A 20,323-nucleotide genomic window follows, 5' to 3' on the forward strand; every position below is an offset into this window, starting at 1 on the left:
TCAGAGGAGGGAGGAGCAGCTCCGCATCGGCAGACGGCTGTCGTAGCGTCACTGCAGCCTCGCGATAGGCCCGAAGCTCCCACTACCACTTCCCTGTCCCGTGATGCCTTCCAATGCCCCTCGGAAATTCAACTTATAGCCGAGACAAAGAGAATTTCAGACACTCATAACAACCAGAATAAATAACTAATAATGATCACACCAAATCTGTTGGCAAAAAGCACTGAGAACGTCATCAATTTCCTAATGATAGCTTATCTAACTACAGCAGCTTACAATAAATGAATAAAATATGCTTTGCTTGTTACTTGGTAAGCTACTTTACTGATCAGAAAAGAGTTCATAGACATCCCACTATGAGGCTGTGGAAAAAGAAAAAGCGTTTTTAATATCTACTAGGCCTATCTAATATATCTAATGTTCTGGAATAAAAGACCTTACATAGAAGAGCAATGTTTTTACTTTTACAAACAGTAAAAGAATGTCTACTTTCAAGAGCTTTTAACACGATTGCAACAACAAATGAAGAGACCTGTGGTTAATTTTCAAAAATATTTTTACTTTGGTGCAAGTTGGCAAAAAAAAATGAACAAACAAATCAACCTAAACAAATCCTATTATATTATTCATAATGTAGTCGAATGAAAGCCTTGGATGGAAGTTTTACATCCTAAGAAGCTCTTAAACTGACCCCAGAACCCTGAAAAAGTCAGGCAATTTAATTATATAAATTATGAGACAATTTTCACTGGGTTTTGGTCATTTTAAATATTTTTGCTTGTTTGTTTGTTTGACTGTTTGTTTTGTTCAAACCATGAATGCATCCATACATTTTCTCCTGAGAGTAAATAAAATACTGTAATTATTATTACTTGTGTATTCACTTCTAAAAAAGCTTTTTACAGTGGACTTTGACATAAAAATATTAATTACTAATATAAATAATAAAATGAAAACCTGTGATAGTGTAAAACAAAACACAACTTTACCTTACTGAATTTTAAAAAAAATAGAAGTTTAGCCTCTCGAATATTGCAAATTTACCTGACTGAAATGACATATGATTAAAAGCCTACAATAGAGTACAAATTTGCAATGCAAAATGAAATGGTAAGGTTAAAGTCTTGCAGTATTACATGATACAAATTTATCTGACTAAATGTAATATTAAGGTTATGACCCTACAATATAATTAATAATAGACTTTTGAAGTGACGCAGTTAAAAGATCCAGTTTCATATTGACCCTCTGAGCGTCACGTATGTTCGTGCATCTCTTTTTTCCGGGCCGCCCTGAAGGCAGCATTAATCACAACGGGAGAGGAGCTGGTGTCACCGGTCATGTCTCATGTGAGGACAGGACGGTATTATGAGCTGAAGAAATCCCGCTGAGTTATGATGGTTTGTGAGCAGTCGACCGGGTGAGACGCTGTCTACGTGTGTGGTGGTGTTTTTAGATTAGATTTAGCCTTTAGTGGAGTGTTTTTCACCTAGAATAGCTTTGTTGTTTTTACCTTTTTCTTAGGTTTAGGTGCTATGACAGTCCCAGGAGAATGACACTGGTGTGTTTTGGTTGTTTACTGGAATAGAGAGATATGTGCGGCAGAAAAGCTGCGTCTCGTCTCTTCTAAAAGTCAGAGCAGCTGGAACAATCAGAACGGGGGATTTTTAACAAAAACAGACGCCAGACAGAGAAGAAAAGGAGACGCAACATGTTTGAAGTCTCCGGGATCCCACTCATCCTGCTGGACGCTACCTGCGTTATCCTCGGTATGTAAATCCTCACCTCACCGGACTTTCTAATCCGTTTGTGTATCACAGCTCTGTAGGTTTCTTTGGCATGAAACAGGATTTAAAGGCAGTAAAAAGAAAAAACACCGTGTTGTGCAAACTTAAAGCAAATCCATTCAAATGATCTGCATGTAAATACTCATAGGAAGGTTGAAGGATTTTAGGGGAACCTGGCAGGAAAATGGAAAAGGGAGCAACACAGTCACACCCTGTGCGTTTTTTTTCCCCAAGCAAAGCTGTATTTTTAGCTCACTGTTTGGAATGTAATCACAGCACAGAGGCACGCAGCAGCTCTGCCCAGTCTATCTGACAATACTGCAGTGATCCTGCTGGAAAAGAGCTTTTTTGACATTAAAAAAACCCCATCTTTAAAGAAGTAAACTTTGAAGTAAACTGTGCAGTTGGATTTTTGTCCTGTTGTTAGATAAGGACAAGTCCAGAAATCTCTGAAGTCCTGTGGTTAATCTGACCTTGTTGCTTAATCAGAGTTTTGTGGCTGTCTGTGCTGTTGACACACCAGACATGTTTTTCTGAAGCTGGCATCAACTTCCTGATTTCCTATTTCAGAAGAAATATCACTGTGCAAAAACACTCTAATGCAAGTTAAAGTGCTGCTTTCTTTAAAAAATCACAAAAGAAAAGTATTTTTTACAAACTTATCTTATTCTATGTCCTACTATTGGGTCTTTATTGCTGAGAGATGAGTGCTTAAGGAACATTTTACTGCTGTGTTTTGTTGAAGTGGATTTACCTGTGTGTTTACATTTATATTAATGTGCAAAGTATATAATTACACCCTTCAAATAACTGTTGGGAATAAAATTGCATGCAGGAGTGTGAAGTATCCTGAAATATCAAAAGTAATACTCAAGTGAGGTACAAGTAAAAAGAAAAAGTGTTACAGTAGGAGGATAGTAGGGGAGTAAATGTGCTTAATAATCTCAGTGAGGCCTTTTCCTTGTTGCACCTCATTATATGCATATCACATTTGCTTATGACTGGTTTTTCCCGCTTGTTTACATATTTGTTCAATGACGTTTGCATCTAGTTTGCTCTCTGGGAATATTATCAGCCGTTTGTTTACTCGTCTCAGTTTTGGTAAAGGTTGTTTGAAGCATGATGTCACTGACAAAGTCTGATATGTTTTAGGAACTGACCGATTCAAGCCAAAAAATGCTGCTTGAATGAAGTTATATGAAAGTTTTCTTCTGTTCTGCACTAAGGTGTCACGTTACTCGCCTTTTCAAATCAGCTTTCAACTTTTTGGGTGATATTTTTTGGAGACAGGCTTTTACATATAATCATTCCATTGTGTTATCTGCCTAAATTTGTCTCTGCCTGGTTGCGTAAACCGACATTGTCACGTTTCGGTTGAATTTCTTCAGCTTTTGGTCAAACAGTGGTTTGTATTACGACCATATATTGCACAACACTTATAGCGAGCGACACAACTGAAATATAAAGAGGATCTGACGACACCAATACAGACAATGCAAACTCAGCAACTAAACATCTGCACTTAACGTCATCAGAAAGTAAATATTATAGATCAGTAACATATGGAAATTGTGGCAGCTTATCAGCCTGATGACTTCAAAGAGGAAAGAAAGAGTAAATAAAGCTGCTCTTGTTGTGCTTCTCTTTTTCTTGATGTCTCCTCTTAAGGTGCGAGACAGACTCCGTTAAATCTGGAAGTGACTTTAAAGCTTTGCTACATGAATAGTCCAGAATAATCCACTGATGTCATGAATACCTAGTTTCATTTTAATCAGTTTCAAACCGTACCCATTATTGTAATCCGCCCTGCAGTGACTGTATGATAACTCATTTATCCTAAAGGCATCGATATCAGTGATGGGATTTGGAAGACTGCCTGGTGTTGCATTACCGTCTCCAGTTTAGCCAACAGCCTTTTTTCATTCAGATGCAAATAAAACAGAGTGAGAGGCGAGAGGAAGAAAAAACATGGAAAAAAAAGCAAGCCGGAGCATGTTTTATGTGTTCTGGTTATGTCTCTGTTACATATTAACCTCATGATGAATCTCCTCGCCCAGTCCTACCTTCACTGTCCTATTATCTAGAGCTGGATCTAAATACCAGATGCATGATTGTACAACGACTCCACATCTCTCTAGGTCATCATACTTGTTTTTGCAGTTATTGTTACGCCGTAATTGAAGGCCTCAAGCATTTAACTTCATCATTGTGCTACGCAACGCCCTTGTGGCAGCACAGAGGGGGAAACCCACACTTGAAAATTTAGAAAACTTCTTCTTTAGGAGGGAAAAAACCTGCGTCATGCCAATACATCTGATGTTTCCTGTGACTGACATTTCAGGCATTTTACAACAGTAGCAGTGGCTCATCAGTCTGAGTATTTAGCTGCTTGTACAATTATTTTAGGACATCAGAAGCTGCAATCTGGGAAAAAGGTGGAATCTATAATTGTCTTCATCTGTTTTTTTTGCTGCATTTTCACAGTCGGACTTCCATTTGTCACCCTCACCTCTCTACATAACCCTTTCAAACGGGGTTTCTTCTGTAATGATGACTCCATCAGATACCCCTCCAAAGAGGACACCATATCCCACGAGCTGCTGGGAGGAGTCATGATCCCCTTCACAGTGATCGTAGTAAGTCAACAGTCCTCTCCTCCTGGCATTTAAATGTCACCACAGGAAGAAGTATAACTGCTTTGTCTGCCAACCTGGATTTGTCATTGTTTTCTCACATCTTGTTTGACCTTTTCTGTCTCAGATCGTCTGTGGCGAGTGCCTTTCTGTTTACATGTCCCGCATCAAGAACCAGTCTTTGGGGACCAAGTATGTTTCATGCATCTACAAAGCACTGGGGAGTTACTTATTTGGAATGGCTGCTAATCAGTCTCTGACCGACATAGCCAAGTACTCCATCGGTCGCCTGCGGCCAAACTTCCTGGCTGTATGCAAACCAGTGTGGGATCGAATCAACTGCAAAGCTGGTGGATACATCACGAATTTCACCTGCACTGGAGACAAGTTTGACATAGATGAGTCAAGGTAAATGCAATACATGAGTTGCTCCTAAGATTCCCAACTTATTTCACTTCCTTTGACTAAATCATGATGTTAGAAGTGTTGTGTAACAGCTGCAGTGGCAACGTGTTTGATTATAAGAAATCAGAATCTAATGCAGCAAAACAATCTTTTACTTTCAAGCTGGCAATCTTTAAAGTGATATTATAATGAGTCTTAGTAGTGAAGCTTCGTTAAATTTAGGCATTTGGGTGAAACAGACTAAAGTCAGTGCTGTATGCTGACATATCCAGGTTTCTATATTCTGTAGCATTGCTCAAGCTGGGAAATCCTGCACATGACAGCATACCCTTTATTGATCATTACTCAGCCCTGTAAATGAGTAACCATGTACTCCACATCTGTTTTATAAATGAGTCAAGAAAAATAAATAAAAAAAAAGCTTACCAAATACTATATAAACCTAAATTAACTATAAAATGTTAATAGAATATGTAGTAGAGGCCCCCAGTTTAGGGTTTCTGTCAAAAAGCTCAAACAAAGATGAATCTGAGGACAAGTTTTATTTTTTTTAAATTAGTGTAATCCCTCTTTAATTTACCTCTAACTATACACCATGCTTCCTTCTTTATATATCAAAAATGTGCTGTTGTTTATGATAAAAGTAACTTGATTAGGCTGAATGTAACTCAGTATCTTGTTTGTCTTTCGTAGACTCTCCTTTTTGTCTGGTCATTCATCTTTCTCTATGTACTGCATGCTGTTCCTTGCCGTAAGTACAAATGCTTCAAAAACTGTTTATGCTTTCATTTGAGTTCATATCTTTGCTTTTTCTGCTTTACCTCATGTAGCTAGTGTTATATTTTAGTGCGTCCAACTTTACGTGTAACTTTTTCACATTATTGTCAAAAAGTTTACATAATATAAACGACATAAATCCTTTCAGCAACATCTGTACTGTAAATATTGGCCCTGATAATGTAATCTGTATGCTTTGGTGTGATCCTACAGCATTTTTTGTTCCTAGTATTTATTCATTTTCTCCGTCTGACTTCTGCAGCTGTACATTCAAGCGAGACTAAAGTCTGAGTGGTCGAGGCTTCTGCGCCCCACCATCCAGTTCTTCCTGATTGCGACTGCAGTGTATGTTGGTCTGTCCAGAGTGTCTGACTACAAACACCACTGGAGTGATGTGCTGGCTGGCCTCCTGCAGGGGGGCTTAGTGGCTGTTCTCACAGTAAGTTTCATCTAAAGGAGTGTCATGACTATGCAAGACATCATGCATTTTTAAAAGCGCTATTGTCACAATATGCAAACAAGAAAAGCCCTCAGAGAACGCAGTACTCCACAAAGGCTGCTCAGTAGTTGTAGCATTTCTGATGGATGAAACAGTTCGACCTGCAATGTTTAGGTGGATGGTACATGTCAAATATCCACATGAATGTCAGGACTCAAGGTTTCCCAGCAGAACATTGCATGATAACAAAATGATCAATATTATTAAGTTCACCTGTCATTAATCATGATGTTGTAGCTCATCTGTGTATTTATACAGTGAAATATTCAAACCAAAATTTCATATTTTAGTGGCTTCACCTTAAATCAAATGCAAATACATCAGATATCCTGCTTGTTGGTGTCCCCTAAATCAGACGCATTGGTATCTGTGGAAAACTTTGGGTCACTGCAAGAATTTCAAAACAGTTTCTAATGACAGACACCAGAAAATCAGTAAAGTCAAATCAGATAAATGTTAAGCCATAACTGTGCTTAATATTGCCAACACCTGAAATGTGAAGTATCAAATGTCATGTAGGCGTGGTGTGTTGTGTTTTTATTTTCATTTTTACAATCCTTCCTTCTCTTTGTCAATAATCTTTTTATAGTTAGGTAAGGAGGTTTATTTATTTACCCTTATACCTCTGACTTGGTGCACTTCACTGTTCTTTACTACAATGACAAATAATCTATTCTATTCTATTCTATTCTATTCTATTCTATTCTATTCTATTCTATTCTATTCTATTCTAAATGTAGATATAAACAAGGAATTTTGCACAGAACTGCACGTTCTCATAATGTTTTTATCCATCTTCATTGCAGCAGCATGTCTTTTACATTTTGTTTCTGTTTTCTGCAGGCGTTCTGTGTCTCCAACTTCTTTGCACAACCGGTGGAGCCGGTGGTGTCACAGGAAGAAGAGTCACACACCAGTTTACAGGAAAACCCTTCCAATGGGAATCACTATGGCAGCACTGAATGAACCTGAGGCTTCACAGACTATGCTGAGCATCGCCTCTATCCCTTAAAAATAGTCACAGAGGGCCTAAAACACATCAGTGAAGTGCGACTCTTACATTAACTGCTGGCTGTTTGTATGCAACACGGTCGTCACTGCAGCCTGCACGTTTTAGCTGCTACCTGGTGTGGTCAGTGAACTCGATTACAAGAAGAAAAGTGCACTACACAAGACATTACTTGCACTTCACTGAGATATAGAGAAGCAGAAGAAGAGGTTTCTGCCGAGTTTTGGTCAAGTCCAATATAATACAGTTTATTCTGGAGGGAAAAAACAAAATACAGCATGTTGGGTTTGGAAAAGTTGCGCCTTTTTTTTTTTTTCTTTTTTTTTACAGTGTTGGCTTGTTGGAAATGTGGTTACTAGTGTATATTGGTCTGTTGCTGCCATCATGAATGAATGAAATTCTTTTTGCCCAGAATATAATGAGCGTCTGTGTGCGTACTGCAAGCAGGCTTATAGAGGCCGGGTACCTGTGAATAAGAAAACCGGGGCTGTCCTTAAAATGGAGACTGGACTCAGAAATAATATATTTTATGTTCATTTTTGCCTTAGATTTGTGCTGCTACCTGCTGTTGTTTCACCTCCCTGATATAATTTTGGAAAGAGAAATAATTGGTTTTTCTTTTGTTTTTTTTTAAATAGTTTGTATAAAGTTCCTCATGTTTTTGTCCATACAGACGCTTTGAACAGTGAAAAGAGACAAATAAAGAGAATGCCATTTTGCTACTTTGATACGAAGAAGGAAATGATTCATGTGTGTTTTTTTATGTGGAAAATACACAAGGCCGATATAATGAAACTGAATGTTGCCGATTTTATAGAAAGACATAACTCTTTTTTCAGTAAATAGACTGCAGAGTAATCTTAGGCATCAAATAAGAGAAATCTGACAGACTGTAACTCAGAAAGTCTCAGAAACGCGGCACTGAAACAAAGGTTCTTGCAAATAAAACGTGGCTTTGGGCAGAGATTCGCTCTCTGTGTGGGCCGACCACAGAAACCACTTCTTTTATCACTGACCATGTTTGCTTTCAAAGTGGTATCATGGATAAAGACAGCACTGAGTATGCTTACATTCAGACAGTCACATGTTCTTCACTCTTGGCTGCAGATTGTTGAAGATAGAGGATGTGCATTAGAGTTGAAATCCTGTTACACTAAGAGAATTATCTGTACGCTGAGGAGTGGTTTAGTACTCAGTAGCAGCAAAAGACCACGCTAATATCATCTTAAATGTATAACTGTAGTTGTTTGGTTTGTGGCCCTGAATGTTTGGAGTTGAATTATGGCATGAATATGAACATTAAGCCGTTAGTTGTGCTTTCAGGGCAATTATGATCCTGCTTCACTCATTACGCAGAGTTCTGCAATAAATTAAATGCATCCCAACAAAGGCTAATGACAGGAAAAGTATACTTTACATCCATTAGTTATAACTACTTAATCCTGTTGAAGGCTGTGGGGTTTGGATCCACGCCCTGGACAGCTCTTCAGCCCGTCACACATCCCAACAGAAAGAGACAAACAACCATGCACGCTTACAATTACAGTCAATTTACAATCACAAATGAACCTACCCAGCTTATCTTTGCAGTGAAAATTCTCAGGGGCAGGTTTGAACCCAGAATCGTCTTCCTGCTGTGCTGCTCCTGTTTACTGTGTAACTGTAAAAACATGTTGGACAACAAATTCAATAATAGAATCCAAAAAAAAGACAGTGGATTCCTGGAACAGTTCAGACGAGTTTGTAGTAAAATTAGATAAATGAAAGGTCAACAATAAAGCTGTGTTCATGTCATATTGTTCCGATTTTTAAAAAAATAGTTACAAGAGGGAAACCCAGATTATTTTGACATCTTATTAAATCTTGGCACTTAGCATGTGCAACAGACGTAAGCAGAGCCTGGTATAATATAACTAATGTCACATGATTCAGAATTTGATATTCTCTCAACAGCTGTATTATTTCTGAGTTGACAGATATAGTGTTCAAAAACATAACACTTTAGGAAAGGTATATTGAAAATAAAGGTCCCAAAGTAGAAACTCAGGGCAATAAAAATTAAACTAATGTGAGTACATCTGTAATTTTCATTCAGCTGAACTGCACAGACACAGTTCTAAAATGACGTGTGAACACTAGAACGTTTTCAGCTTTAGACTGATGGGCTTTGTTTAACTGTATGTCTGCATCATGGCTCCACACGATGAAGAGTTGCAAGAGGAACTGAAAGATCTGATTGTGAAACTTTGTACAACGAGGGAAAAGGATAGAGGAAGAAAAACAACCAAAAATCAGTCAAAACACAGTTGCAGCTGTAATCAGAGCTGCATTAGCCGTCATCCTAAAATGGCAGCATAGATCATCTTGTTTGGACTATCTAACTCTGAAAAACAGAGAGATGGCAAGTACTTAGGACTTAGCACAGGGGTGATCAGTGACAGTGTCTGTGACAGCTCAGATATAAAGGAGAGTGCATAATGTCAAACTCTATGAACACAGTCCAAGAAAAATACATGCTTTGTTACTGTTAGGTACAAAATTCCAAGATAAAACTTTCCTGAAGAAAATGAAAAGGCACCTGACATATTGAGAGCACATTCTTTGGTCAGATTAGGTCAAGAAAATTAGGGCTACGGTGAACGCATCGTCCTGACAGTGACACACAGCAGGGAGAGTGCGATGATTTGGGACTGCATGACTGTGCAAAGTGTTTGGGAGATCACATTCATAGATTGCCAGTAGACATACCAAACACTGGCTGGTGAGGTGACTCCCAGTCTGCAGCAGCTCAGTAGAAGAACAGCATTCCAGGATAATAACAATCCAAACTGACAAAATCCCACAAGAGTTTCTGAAGCAGAAAAAAGTCAAAACTACACACGTGGACAAAATTGTTGGTACCCCTCAGTTAAAGAAGGAAAAACCCACAATTCTCACTGAAATCACTTGAAACTCACAAAAGTAACAATAAATAAAAATTTATTGAAAATTAAATAATCAAAAACAGCCATTACTTTAGAATTGTTGATTAACATAATTATTTAAAAAAACAAACTAATGAAACAGGCCTGGACAAAAATGATGGTACCTCTATAAAAGATTGAAAACTATTTGACCAGAGTGACATGATTAACTCAGGTGTGTCATTTAATTGACATCACAGGTGTTTCCAAACTCATAATCAGTCAGTCTGCCTATTTAAAGGGAGACAAGTAGTCACCCTGCTGTTTGGTGAAAAGGTGTGTACCACACTGAACATGGACAACAGAAAGCGAAGGAGAGAATTGTCCCAGGACATTCGGAAAAAAAAATTATAGACAAACATCTTAAAGGTAAAGGCTATAAGACCATCTCTAAACAGCTTGAAGTTCCTGTGACAACAGTGGCTCATATTATTCAGAAGTTCAAGACCCACGGGACAGTAGCCAACCTCCCTGGACGTGGCCGCAAGAGGAAAATTGATGACAAATTGAAGAGACGGATCGTTGGAATTGTATCCAAAGAGCCCAGAGCAACCTCCAAAGAAATTAAAGGTGAACTCCAAGGCCAAGGTACATCAGTGTCAGATCGCACCATTCGTCGTTGTTTGAGCCAAAGTGGACTTCATGCGAGACGACCAAGGAGGACACCACTGCTGAAAAAACTCATAAAAAAGCGAGACTGGAATTTGCAAAAATGCATGTTGACAAGCCACAAAGCTTCTGGGAGAATGTCCTTTGGACAGATGAGACCAAACTGGAGCTTTTTGGTAAGGCACATCAACTCTATGTTCATAGACTCAAAAACCAAGCATACGAAGAAAAGAACACTGTCCCTACGGTGAAACATGGAGGAGGCTCAGTAATGTTTTGGGGCTGCTTTGCTGCATCTGGCACAGGGTGTCTTGAAAGTGTGCAAGGTACGATGAAATCTGAAGACTATCAAGGCATTCTGGAGAGAAATGTGCTGCCTAGTGTCAGAAAGCTTGGTCTCAGTCGCAGGTCATGGGTCTTCCAACAGGACAACGATCCAAAACACACAGCCAAAAACACCCAAGAATGGCTGAGAGAAAAGCGTTGGACTATTCTAAAGTGGCCTTCTATGAGCCCAGATCTGAATCCCATTGAACATATGTGGAAGGAGCTGAAACATGCCATTTGGAGAAGACACCCATCAAACCTGAGACAACTGGAGCTGTTTGCTCATGAGGAGTGGGCCAAAATACCTGTTGACAGCTGCAGAACGCTCATTGACAAATACAGAAATCGTTTAATTGCAGTGATTGCCTCAAAAGGTTGTGCAACAAAATATTAAGTTATGGGTACCATCATTTTTGTCCAGCCCTATTTCATTAGTTTGTTTTTTAAATAATGATGTTAATCAACAATTCAAAAGTGATGGCTGATTTTGATTATTTAATTTTCAATAAATTTTTATTTATTGTTACTTTTGTGAGTTTCAAGTGATTTCAGTGAGAATTGTGGGTTTTTCCTTCTTTAACTGAGGGGTACCAACAATTTTGTCCACGTGTGTATGTTCTGACCAAGTACGTTGCTTGGCTTGAGTCCAGTAGAACATCTTAGGAGTATCTTAAAGAGTAAAGTAGAGCACCACAACCCTTAAAGCAAAGAGCAGTTGAAAAAAATATTCCTTGATGAATGGCAGAACATCCCTCCATAAATTTCAACACTTAACTGCTCCATGCAAATGAGGATTGAGCCTGTCATAAAAAAGCAATGAAAACTGTATTAAATTTTTTGTTGTTGTTGCATTCCTACTGTGGGACTTTTTAATTTCAATACAATGATCGCAAACTGATAGGTTTAATTTTTATATATGAGCAAATATCCACTGTTGCGCTTACAAATAATGCATTTTCTGTAAAGACAAGCTCACATTTAAGTAATCTGATTTCACAGGGAAGGTTCCCCAGTGGCTTGGTGGTTAGCATTTTCACTTTGTAGCTAAAAGATCCCCGGTTCTGCATGTTCTCTCTGTGTATTTGTAGGTTTTCTCTGGGTTCTTCAGCTTCCTCCCACAGTCAAAAACATGCTGAGGTTAACTGATGACTAAGTTGTCTGTAGGAATGAATGTGAGTGTGCTTATTTGTCTGTATATGGAACCCTGTGATAAAGTGGCGACCTGTCCAGGGTGTCTCCTGCCTTCAAACTAAGTCAGCTGGGATAGACTCCAGCCGACCCATGACCCTAAAGAGGATTGAGCGGTGTATAGATAATGCATGGATGGATTTCATAGTGGTGTGCTCACTTGTGCCATACTTTATATCGGGTCTATGAATCACAGAAAGGCTCCAGACTGCTGCCTGAGTATCTGTGAGCTTTGTTTTACGTACATCCTTTAGTTTCAGTCTGCTGTCCTCAGTAAAACTCCCACTTTCAGTTCCTTCTCATTTGTCACGCTCAGTATTCACAATTATGTCCCTCATGCCTCAGCTGGGAATTTTTAGGAATGTGTTGATTTGATACTTTTTTAAAATTCCTTTGGAGAAACTTACCATTGTTTCTCTATTGACTATATAGAGCCGGGTTCTGCTCGAGGTTTTTTCCCTGTTAAAAGGGTGTTTTCCTTGCCACTGTCGCCTTTGGGCTTGCTCTGGGGATCAGGCATATGGGTTCTGTAAAGCGTCTTGAGACGATTTGACTGTAATTGATGCTATATAAATAAAATTGAATTGAATTGAATTGAATTGACTACCCGGCTGAACAAATTTGATCCCGAAGCACTTTTTTGTTCACATGTAGGTCACAGTTTTTATCTCAGAGTCACATGAATAGGTGCTTCCCTGTAAATAAACCAGAAGTATGCATGTGATACTGTGTAGGGTGTAGTTGTTTTTAAATGCTGAAATGTTCTGGATAGATTGCAGCACATATGAAAACAACAACCCAAGAGAAAGACTATTTTTTGCTATATAATACAAAGAATAATCACTAAATTATTGGCGATTTCAAGTGTATTTGGCCATTAAAAAAATGCTCGTCTTGTCAAGGCATCACTTCTCACCGATCATGTTGTCCGTAGCTCCACAGAGCTCTCTCTTGTTGTCACGCTGACCTCTACAATAGTCCTTATTGAAAGCAGCTCCATTCACTCTCAGTCACATGCCTCACTTTATCTTGCCAGGCGCTGATGCTGCTGGAGAAACAAGAGACTCAGAACGCAGTGTGTAATGACAACTTGCAACAAATAGTCACAGAAATAATTATCTTGTTTGATACATTTATTTTTAATAATATTGCAGCTTCTCAAATAACCTCATGCTGGGATCTGTGTGGTTTCTGTGAAGAGAACCTAAATACAAAAGGAACAAAACCCATTATTAACCAAACAAACAGAAAATGGGGAAATACTCTATGCAAATTAGACCCTTAGTGGTTTGGAACTCCACCTATGAGACACTAAAACCTCAGATGAAGAAATCCAGGGAGAACAATGTGCTCCACTGCAACAACTTTACCCGTCTCGTCTTGTTCCTGTTTGAGAGGAGACAAACAAAGAGGGAAGGGGAACAAAATAACAGACCACGAGAGAAAGGGAGAGAAAATATAGGCTATCGGAGATAAGAAATGAGGGGGAGGTGAAGCAGAGTGGACTTGGCAGTGATATGGCAGATAAGGATGGTGCACGTCGTCCCTCCTGGATGAGACAATAATAACTGGTGGTACGTGGTGGTGCCTGGAGGCAATGAAAATGTTCCTGTTCACATTAGCAGCCATTGTTTATTATTTTAACACAACTTCAAATTTCTTATACAATAATCATTGTTTGGTACATTTTTATTATCAGATCACTCTTTAATGTAACAAAATGTAAACTATTTTATTTATTTATACTGTATTTGTCTCTGTAAATGTGGAAATAATCGTCAATTTTGACAGTCTTATAATTTCGGCAGTTTCAATTATTACAGTGACTTTGCAAATAAGAGAAAATAAAAGTAGGGAAACCTTTAGTAAAACAGGAGAGAAGGGCTTAGTTAAGTCTCCTCCTATGCTGTGATGGAAAAACATTTGTGCATTTAAATCGACAAAATTGAAAACGTTGTCAAAGCAGCACACACCTTACTGCTGTTGGCTCTTCTTGTAACTGGGCCCAAAGGTCAAAACAAGCTTTTGTAGGTTAATGGGTCAGTACCTCAGAGCTACTGTTGAACCTTCAGCTAGATTTATTATCTCGGTCTAATTTAAGGCATCTGTGGCCACCTACTGGACATGAATGATACACTAACGGCACAGAACAGGCAATCAGTTACAGTTTAAAAGTTACATGTTGAGAAATAGCACTGAAACAGTTGTGAAAAAATAATTCTTTTCTTTGGTCATTTTTTTAAAAATCAGATCAGTTTCAGTGTTTAAGTAAAAATAAAATTATTTTTCCCAGTTTGTTAAATGTGAAGGTTTGCTTCGTTTGTATAAAATATACGAACCTTCTCATTCAATGCTTTTATTTTGTACATAGATTAATACTGAAGACATCAGAACTATAAAAGAACACACATTGTTGTGAACAAAAAAGTGTTAATCTTTAATGTAGAAAATACAAATAAATGGTATTTAATGAGAAGTTGTGTCCAAACTTTGGCTGGTAGTGTATATAAATACATAATTAAGTCAAAGTTTAAGAAATAAAAAAGCAATTGCCGTTTTACATTTAGGAAATTTTGATGAGCTTCTATTCACTCTTTTGTTTTACCTCCATTTCAAATACAAAATTATTAATAACTAAAGTATGTCATTGATAAGTAAATAATTGCAACCTGAAAAATGTTGCATTATCTTTTACAAAAATAACTCATCTATTCAAATGTATAAAGTGCATAGACATGCTTTGAATTATAGAATTTAGATACTTTTAAGGATAATAATATTTTGTGGTCTCAGACATAAGACAGGACAAAATGGTTTTGGTTTGTGACAGTGTCACTTAATTTATTACTGTAGTATCAAACATTAAATCCATCATTCCAACCACAGCTGAGAAACTGGGCTCACACTTGACTTTTGCACACTGAACCGGTGAAGAGCAAAACAGAACTGCCAAGTCGTCCTAAACTTTTTCGTCTGCCCTGTTTAATATAATGCTCCTATGAACAACTAATTACAGTAAACGGTAGAATTCATGAATGTGGTATGCGCGATGTCACATCTTTATACGTTAGACAGGAACTCAAAAACACACGTGATGTGTTCAAAGAAGTATTGTTTTTGTTCTTGCTTTCGGTTTTAACTCTTCTGCCACTGGTGAACCAACCTGAACAATAAACTTACAGATGTGCACAATCAGAAGAGTTTTACAACACAGTAGGGCTGTAAAATTTTATTTGGAGAAATCTGTACATGGAGGTTTTGGCCTTCAGTGTGTTCACATATATAAGCGTATCGGGGACACAGACAGGTAGCTCACTGAAGATCATGAGAAGTGCTATCCATTTACTCGAAACTGGACAGGAAGTTCAGTACAATCTGCTTCAGTTTAGCATCTGATGCCTCTGAGATCATGCCGTCAGCCCTGAAACAGAAAACAGGTCAAATTAAACTGAGCCTTTTAAAACTGTAAATACCCATGATTACTTATTCAGACATTGTTTTTTTTTTTTCCCCTTACTTGATTGCAGCAAGCAGGTCCTGCTGCTGGCTGAGGACGTGTTGCAGGAAAGCGTTCTCGAACTTTGTGATCTTGCTGGGCTCCATCTTGTCCAAGTGACCTCTGACACCTGCGTAGATGACTGCTACCTGCTCCTCAATGGCCATAGGAGCTGCACGAGGAGTGACAGGTAGTTTAGGACATAGAATACCATCTTTGCGTTTCTATGGTCCTTCTACAGAAAAACTGGAAATGAAATTGACACTCACAGTACTGTCCCTGCTTCAGCAGTTCAGTGAGCCTGACACCTCTGTTCAGGAGCTGCTGAGTGGCAGCGTCCAGGTCAGAACCAAACTGGGCGAAAGCAGCCACCTCACGGTACTGAGCCAGCTCCAGCTTCATGGTACCGGCCACCTATGAGGTAGATAAAAGAAAAGGTTAGATGCATCTAAAAACGTAGCCTCCTATTGAATTAAAAACACGTCTCCAAGCCAGATGTTACCTGCTTCATGGCCTTGGTCTGGGCAGCAGAACCTACTCTGGACACAGACAGACCCACGTTGATGGCTGGGCGGATACCCTTGTAGAACAGCTCGGTCTCCAAGAAGATCTGCAGCAGACAGATGGAGGTCGTCAATGTAACACAGAATGCTGTGTAAAGATGATGCTGATTACTTCAAATGGCTGAAGTCAAACCTGTCCGTCAGTGATGGAGATGACGTTGGTGGGGATGTAGGCAGACACGTCACCGGCCTGAGTCTCAATGACGGGGAGGGCAGTGAGAGAACCGCCACCGAAGTTGTCGTTCATCTTGGCAGCTCTCTCCAGCAGACGGGAGTGCAGGTAGAACACATCACCAGGGTAGGCCTCACGACCAGGAGGACGACGCAGCAGCAGAGACATCTGACGGTAGGCAACAGCCTGACGGGAGAGAAAATAAAAAGCTTATCAGGTGCCATTTAAAAATACTGTTACAATTTGTTTACCAAGATCAGTGCATGGCATTGATTTTTCAACATTTTGAGGCAGTTTTTGGTTTTAATGGTCATCTAAATCCCTCACCTGCTTGGACAGATCATCATAGATGATCAGGGCGTGCTTGCCGTTGTCTCTGAAGTACTCTCCCATGGAGCAGCCAGAGTAGGGGGCCAGGTACTGCAGGGGAGCAGCATCAGAGGCAGTGGCAGAGACCACGATGGTGTACTTCATGGCATCAGCGTCAGTCAGCCTCTTCACCAGCTGAGCCACGGTGGATCTCTTCTGACCGATGGCGACATAGATGCAGTAGAGCTTCTTCTTCTCATCAGTTCCATCGTTGAAGCGCTTCTGGTTGATGATTGTGTCAATGGCAATGGCAGTTTTGCTGCAGAGAAATGTTAGAACATTAAGGACCGCGACAATGTGCCCTGAATCCAACATTCCCCTCAATTTAATGAAGCACAAACCACCAGAACACCCCTATTTCTCTATTGTGGAACAATAATTACCCAGTCTGCCTGTCACCAATGATCAGCTCACGCTGGCCTCTGCCAATGGGCACCAGACTGTCCACAGCCTTGATTCCAGTCTGCATGGGCTCCCTCACAGAGATACGGGGGATGATACCAGGGGCCTTCAGACCCACACGCCTACGGATCTTGGAGCCCAGGGGGCCCTAAGAAAGAAGTACAATATTTAGATGCAAATGTGTTAAAAGGGGTTCATATAATATGCTATTCTGATGAATAATGATAAAAAATAAAATAAGTTTAGAAATCAACAGCTGAAGCTTTATTTTATAACTATTCAGATAACTAGACATCAGATAGCATGTGTAAGATTAGGTAAATTTTTAGGTTCTCTATTCTATAATAGAAGTAGATGCTTACTGAGTGGATGCAGGGCATATGTTCTTTGTGATGGTACTAGATCAAATTTAAACCAGTACTTGTATGCTGATTAACAGACACTCAACTACTCAAAAAATTCCAAAGCTGACCAATTTGCTGAAAAATGAAAAACTCTCAAAACAGTCAAGTTTTGCCTAGATTGAAATAATACAACTAAAATCACAATGTTTCAAATAACCTTTCCATCGATGGCATTTCCCAGAGCGTCCACCACACGGCCGAGCAGCTCCTCACCCACAGGGACATCCACAATAGCCCCGGTCCTCTTCACGATGTCACCCTCCTTGATCAGCTTGTCGTTACCGAACACCACAACACCAACGTTGTCGGGCTCCAAGTTCAGAGACATGCCCTGGAGGACAAAATGACACCTTGTTAGCCGAATGATTGTAATATTCTGGTTGTTTTGGCACAAGCAGGTATAAAAAAATATGAAGCTGAATGTGTTGGAAGTTCAACAGTTTGGAGTGGATTTAAGATGACATAACCTAATCCTGAATGCACTATACATGTGAAACATTTACATAATTAGAATACATTTGTATTCAGTGCAGTTTTACATCAGTGTCTTCATAACTAAGACTGGACAGCAAACTTCTATGTTCAATAGCATCCGTTTGGACATACTTTGAGACCAGAGGAAAATTCCACCATCTCTTCTGCCTGGACATTCCTCAAGCCATATACTCTGGCAATACCGTCACCAATGGACAGCACACGTCCAGTCTCCTCCAGGTCTGCAGAGGTGTCAGCTCCCATGATCTTCTCCTCCAGGATAGAGGACACCTCGGCTGTGCCTATGAAAGAAAAGGAATGCACGTTACAAAAGCTGGTTTAACCACAGTGCAAGCACCTCATTCATTCATGTTCATTTACAAATGATACAGGAAAATTCTCCAATTCATGAACTAAAAAGTGTCAAACTAAGGAAAAAAAGATCCCCATGTAAACATTGTGATATTTAAATAGAACACATGACACTGCAAGCATCCTCAGTGATTCTACCTGGGCTAAGCTGCTGCTGCTAAACATTTTAAGAATACTAAAGGTCATAGGAGTCACATTAGAGCAAATTATTCACCACCTACTTAGGATAAGCATTGTTAAAGCTAACACAAATGTGACACTCTTACCAAACTAAAGATAGACATTGTAATATTGCAATGTTGGGTATATGCAAAAGGTCATATTTTTTGTCTGTTCAAAGAAAACTTTTATTTAGACTTTGCAATTATATGCATGGACACTTAAGGAGCTGCAACTTGCAGTGACTTCGGATCAAGATGTGCAATTGTCAGTTTTGCATTTTAAATAAAAGGCAAACTCTGGAAACACAATATAATCAGTGACCTTGATCAATAGCCTTAATGAGCTGATCTACAGTGTGAAGGATAAGGCTTCTGTCATGTTGTTTTTAGCTTCCTTACCCGTCTTCTGCAGCCATGGTCTGTGTGTGTGGAGGTGGTTGACCCCAACGCAGGCGGCCGGTAAAGTCTTGGACACCTGAATTCAATGACAGGACTGAATTAAACATTGACTCCAAATCAAATGTTTCACTGTAGATACTGCTGCGACAAATAAAAGTGCGCACTTTATAATCTAAGCCGTTGCACCGCTGTGCAGCTGGGACGACATGCGCTGTCAGGCTTTCTGACCTTCAAAGCGTGGCTGAATGAGCCTTTAGCTCGGCGCTAGCATTAGCTTGCGTGCTAACTTTAGCGCTGCAGGACGACGGCTGTCATTTCACAAGGGCAACTTCGCCAAGCAAGTGCATTTTAACTATTTCGATACAACTGACACGAATTATGAATCAGAACAGATTAGTTGCGTTTAAATCCGCGTTCGTAATGACTAGTTAGCTAGCGGCCTGTGGCGTTAACGTTACCCTTCACGCCCGCAAGGTTCATAGACCTATTAAAGAATCCTACTGCGATGTCCTCATTAGATGGAGATAGTTTAAGTAAAATACTTACAAATCCAGCCCTCCTGGGCAGGCTTCTGGCCAAAGCTGCTGCAACTCTTACGGATAGCATTTTCTCGGGTTGCTAATGACCTGTCCTCCACCACTAGCGGCTCCGACCTGCCTGTAAGTGAATGTAATGGCTGAATGAACTCTTCTTCTTTTTATGGGACTCTCGTGTTACATTTCCTGCGTTAACACTCAGCTTTGCCCCCTGCCGTCACGGAGAGGATATTTACACCAAAAACAAACCTGACCTCATTATTTTACATCTGTAGAATAAAAGCCTTTCAAAATGCACGGATTCTGGAGACTTAAGATGATGACTCTATTCATATATTATATTATATTCATGTATTGGCTGCATTCATATATTGTGTTCATATATGTACATGTATTATCCATATATTGATGGTATATCTCTTCTTTGTTATGTTTATGGTTATCAGCTTGATTTGTATATTTTATGGAATTTCTCCATTGCAGTTACAGGTTCATCTACATATGCAGCCTGAATGTTTAAATATTTCATATACTAAGACTTTACATATTCTTTGATTTTTTAAAAAAAGGAAAATTTAGAATTCTTAGTCTTATTTTATTAGCCATACATATCCCCACCACTTAAATGAATGCATGGTTGCAAACTAAAGAAAAAATTAGAATTTACTTAATCAGATAAACCTTGATGGGTAGGGTTGTTATAATAATGTTGGTTACTGCATGAGCTTAATGTTGTGTATAATGTGTAATTAAAACTGAAATTCCTGTGTTACTTGAT

General features: G+C 39.3%; 2 protein-coding genes across 3 annotated transcripts; one reads left to right on the plus strand and one right to left on the minus strand.

Annotated features, from left to right (window-relative positions):
- The first annotated feature begins 1,296 nt into the window (after positions 1-1,296).
- LOC110961486 (phospholipid phosphatase 1-like) lies at positions 1,297-7,852 on the plus strand. 2 transcript variants are annotated; one of them, XM_022209126.2, is made up of 7 exons: positions 1,297-1,420; positions 1,589-1,769; positions 4,272-4,423; positions 4,548-4,828; positions 5,519-5,576; positions 5,865-6,041; positions 6,945-7,852. In XM_022209126.2, the coding sequence occupies exons 2-7, from the start codon at positions 1,712-1,714 to the stop codon at positions 7,065-7,067; spliced, it is 849 nt and encodes a 282-aa protein (XP_022064818.2). In that variant the 5' UTR covers positions 1,297-1,420; positions 1,589-1,711; the 3' UTR covers positions 7,068-7,852. The 2 variants fall into 2 exon arrangements, with proteins under 2 accessions (XP_022064818.2, XP_022064819.1); XM_022209127.2 differs by having other exon boundaries at positions 1,301-1,420; positions 1,525-1,769.
- Positions 7,853-15,011: 7,159 nt separating this feature from the next.
- Positions 15,012-19,711, minus strand: LOC110961487 (ATP synthase subunit alpha, mitochondrial-like). Its single transcript, XM_022209128.2, has 11 exons — positions 19,556-19,711; positions 19,010-19,085; positions 18,210-18,379; positions 17,761-17,934; positions 17,181-17,347; positions 16,756-17,056; positions 16,390-16,614; positions 16,196-16,303; positions 15,963-16,107; positions 15,715-15,865; positions 15,012-15,618 (listed from the first exon to the last, which is right to left on the minus strand). The coding sequence occupies exons 1-11, from the start codon at positions 19,613-19,615 to the stop codon at positions 15,540-15,542; spliced, it is 1,656 nt and encodes a 551-aa protein (XP_022064820.1). The 5' UTR covers positions 19,616-19,711; the 3' UTR covers positions 15,012-15,539.
- Between the last annotated feature and the right edge of the window lie 612 nt (positions 19,712-20,323).

Source organism: Acanthochromis polyacanthus, chromosome 7, assembly GCF_021347895.1.
Source record: "Acanthochromis polyacanthus isolate Apoly-LR-REF ecotype Palm Island chromosome 7, KAUST_Apoly_ChrSc, whole genome shotgun sequence".
Classification (NCBI taxonomy): domain Eukaryota; kingdom Metazoa; phylum Chordata; class Actinopteri; family Pomacentridae; genus Acanthochromis; species Acanthochromis polyacanthus.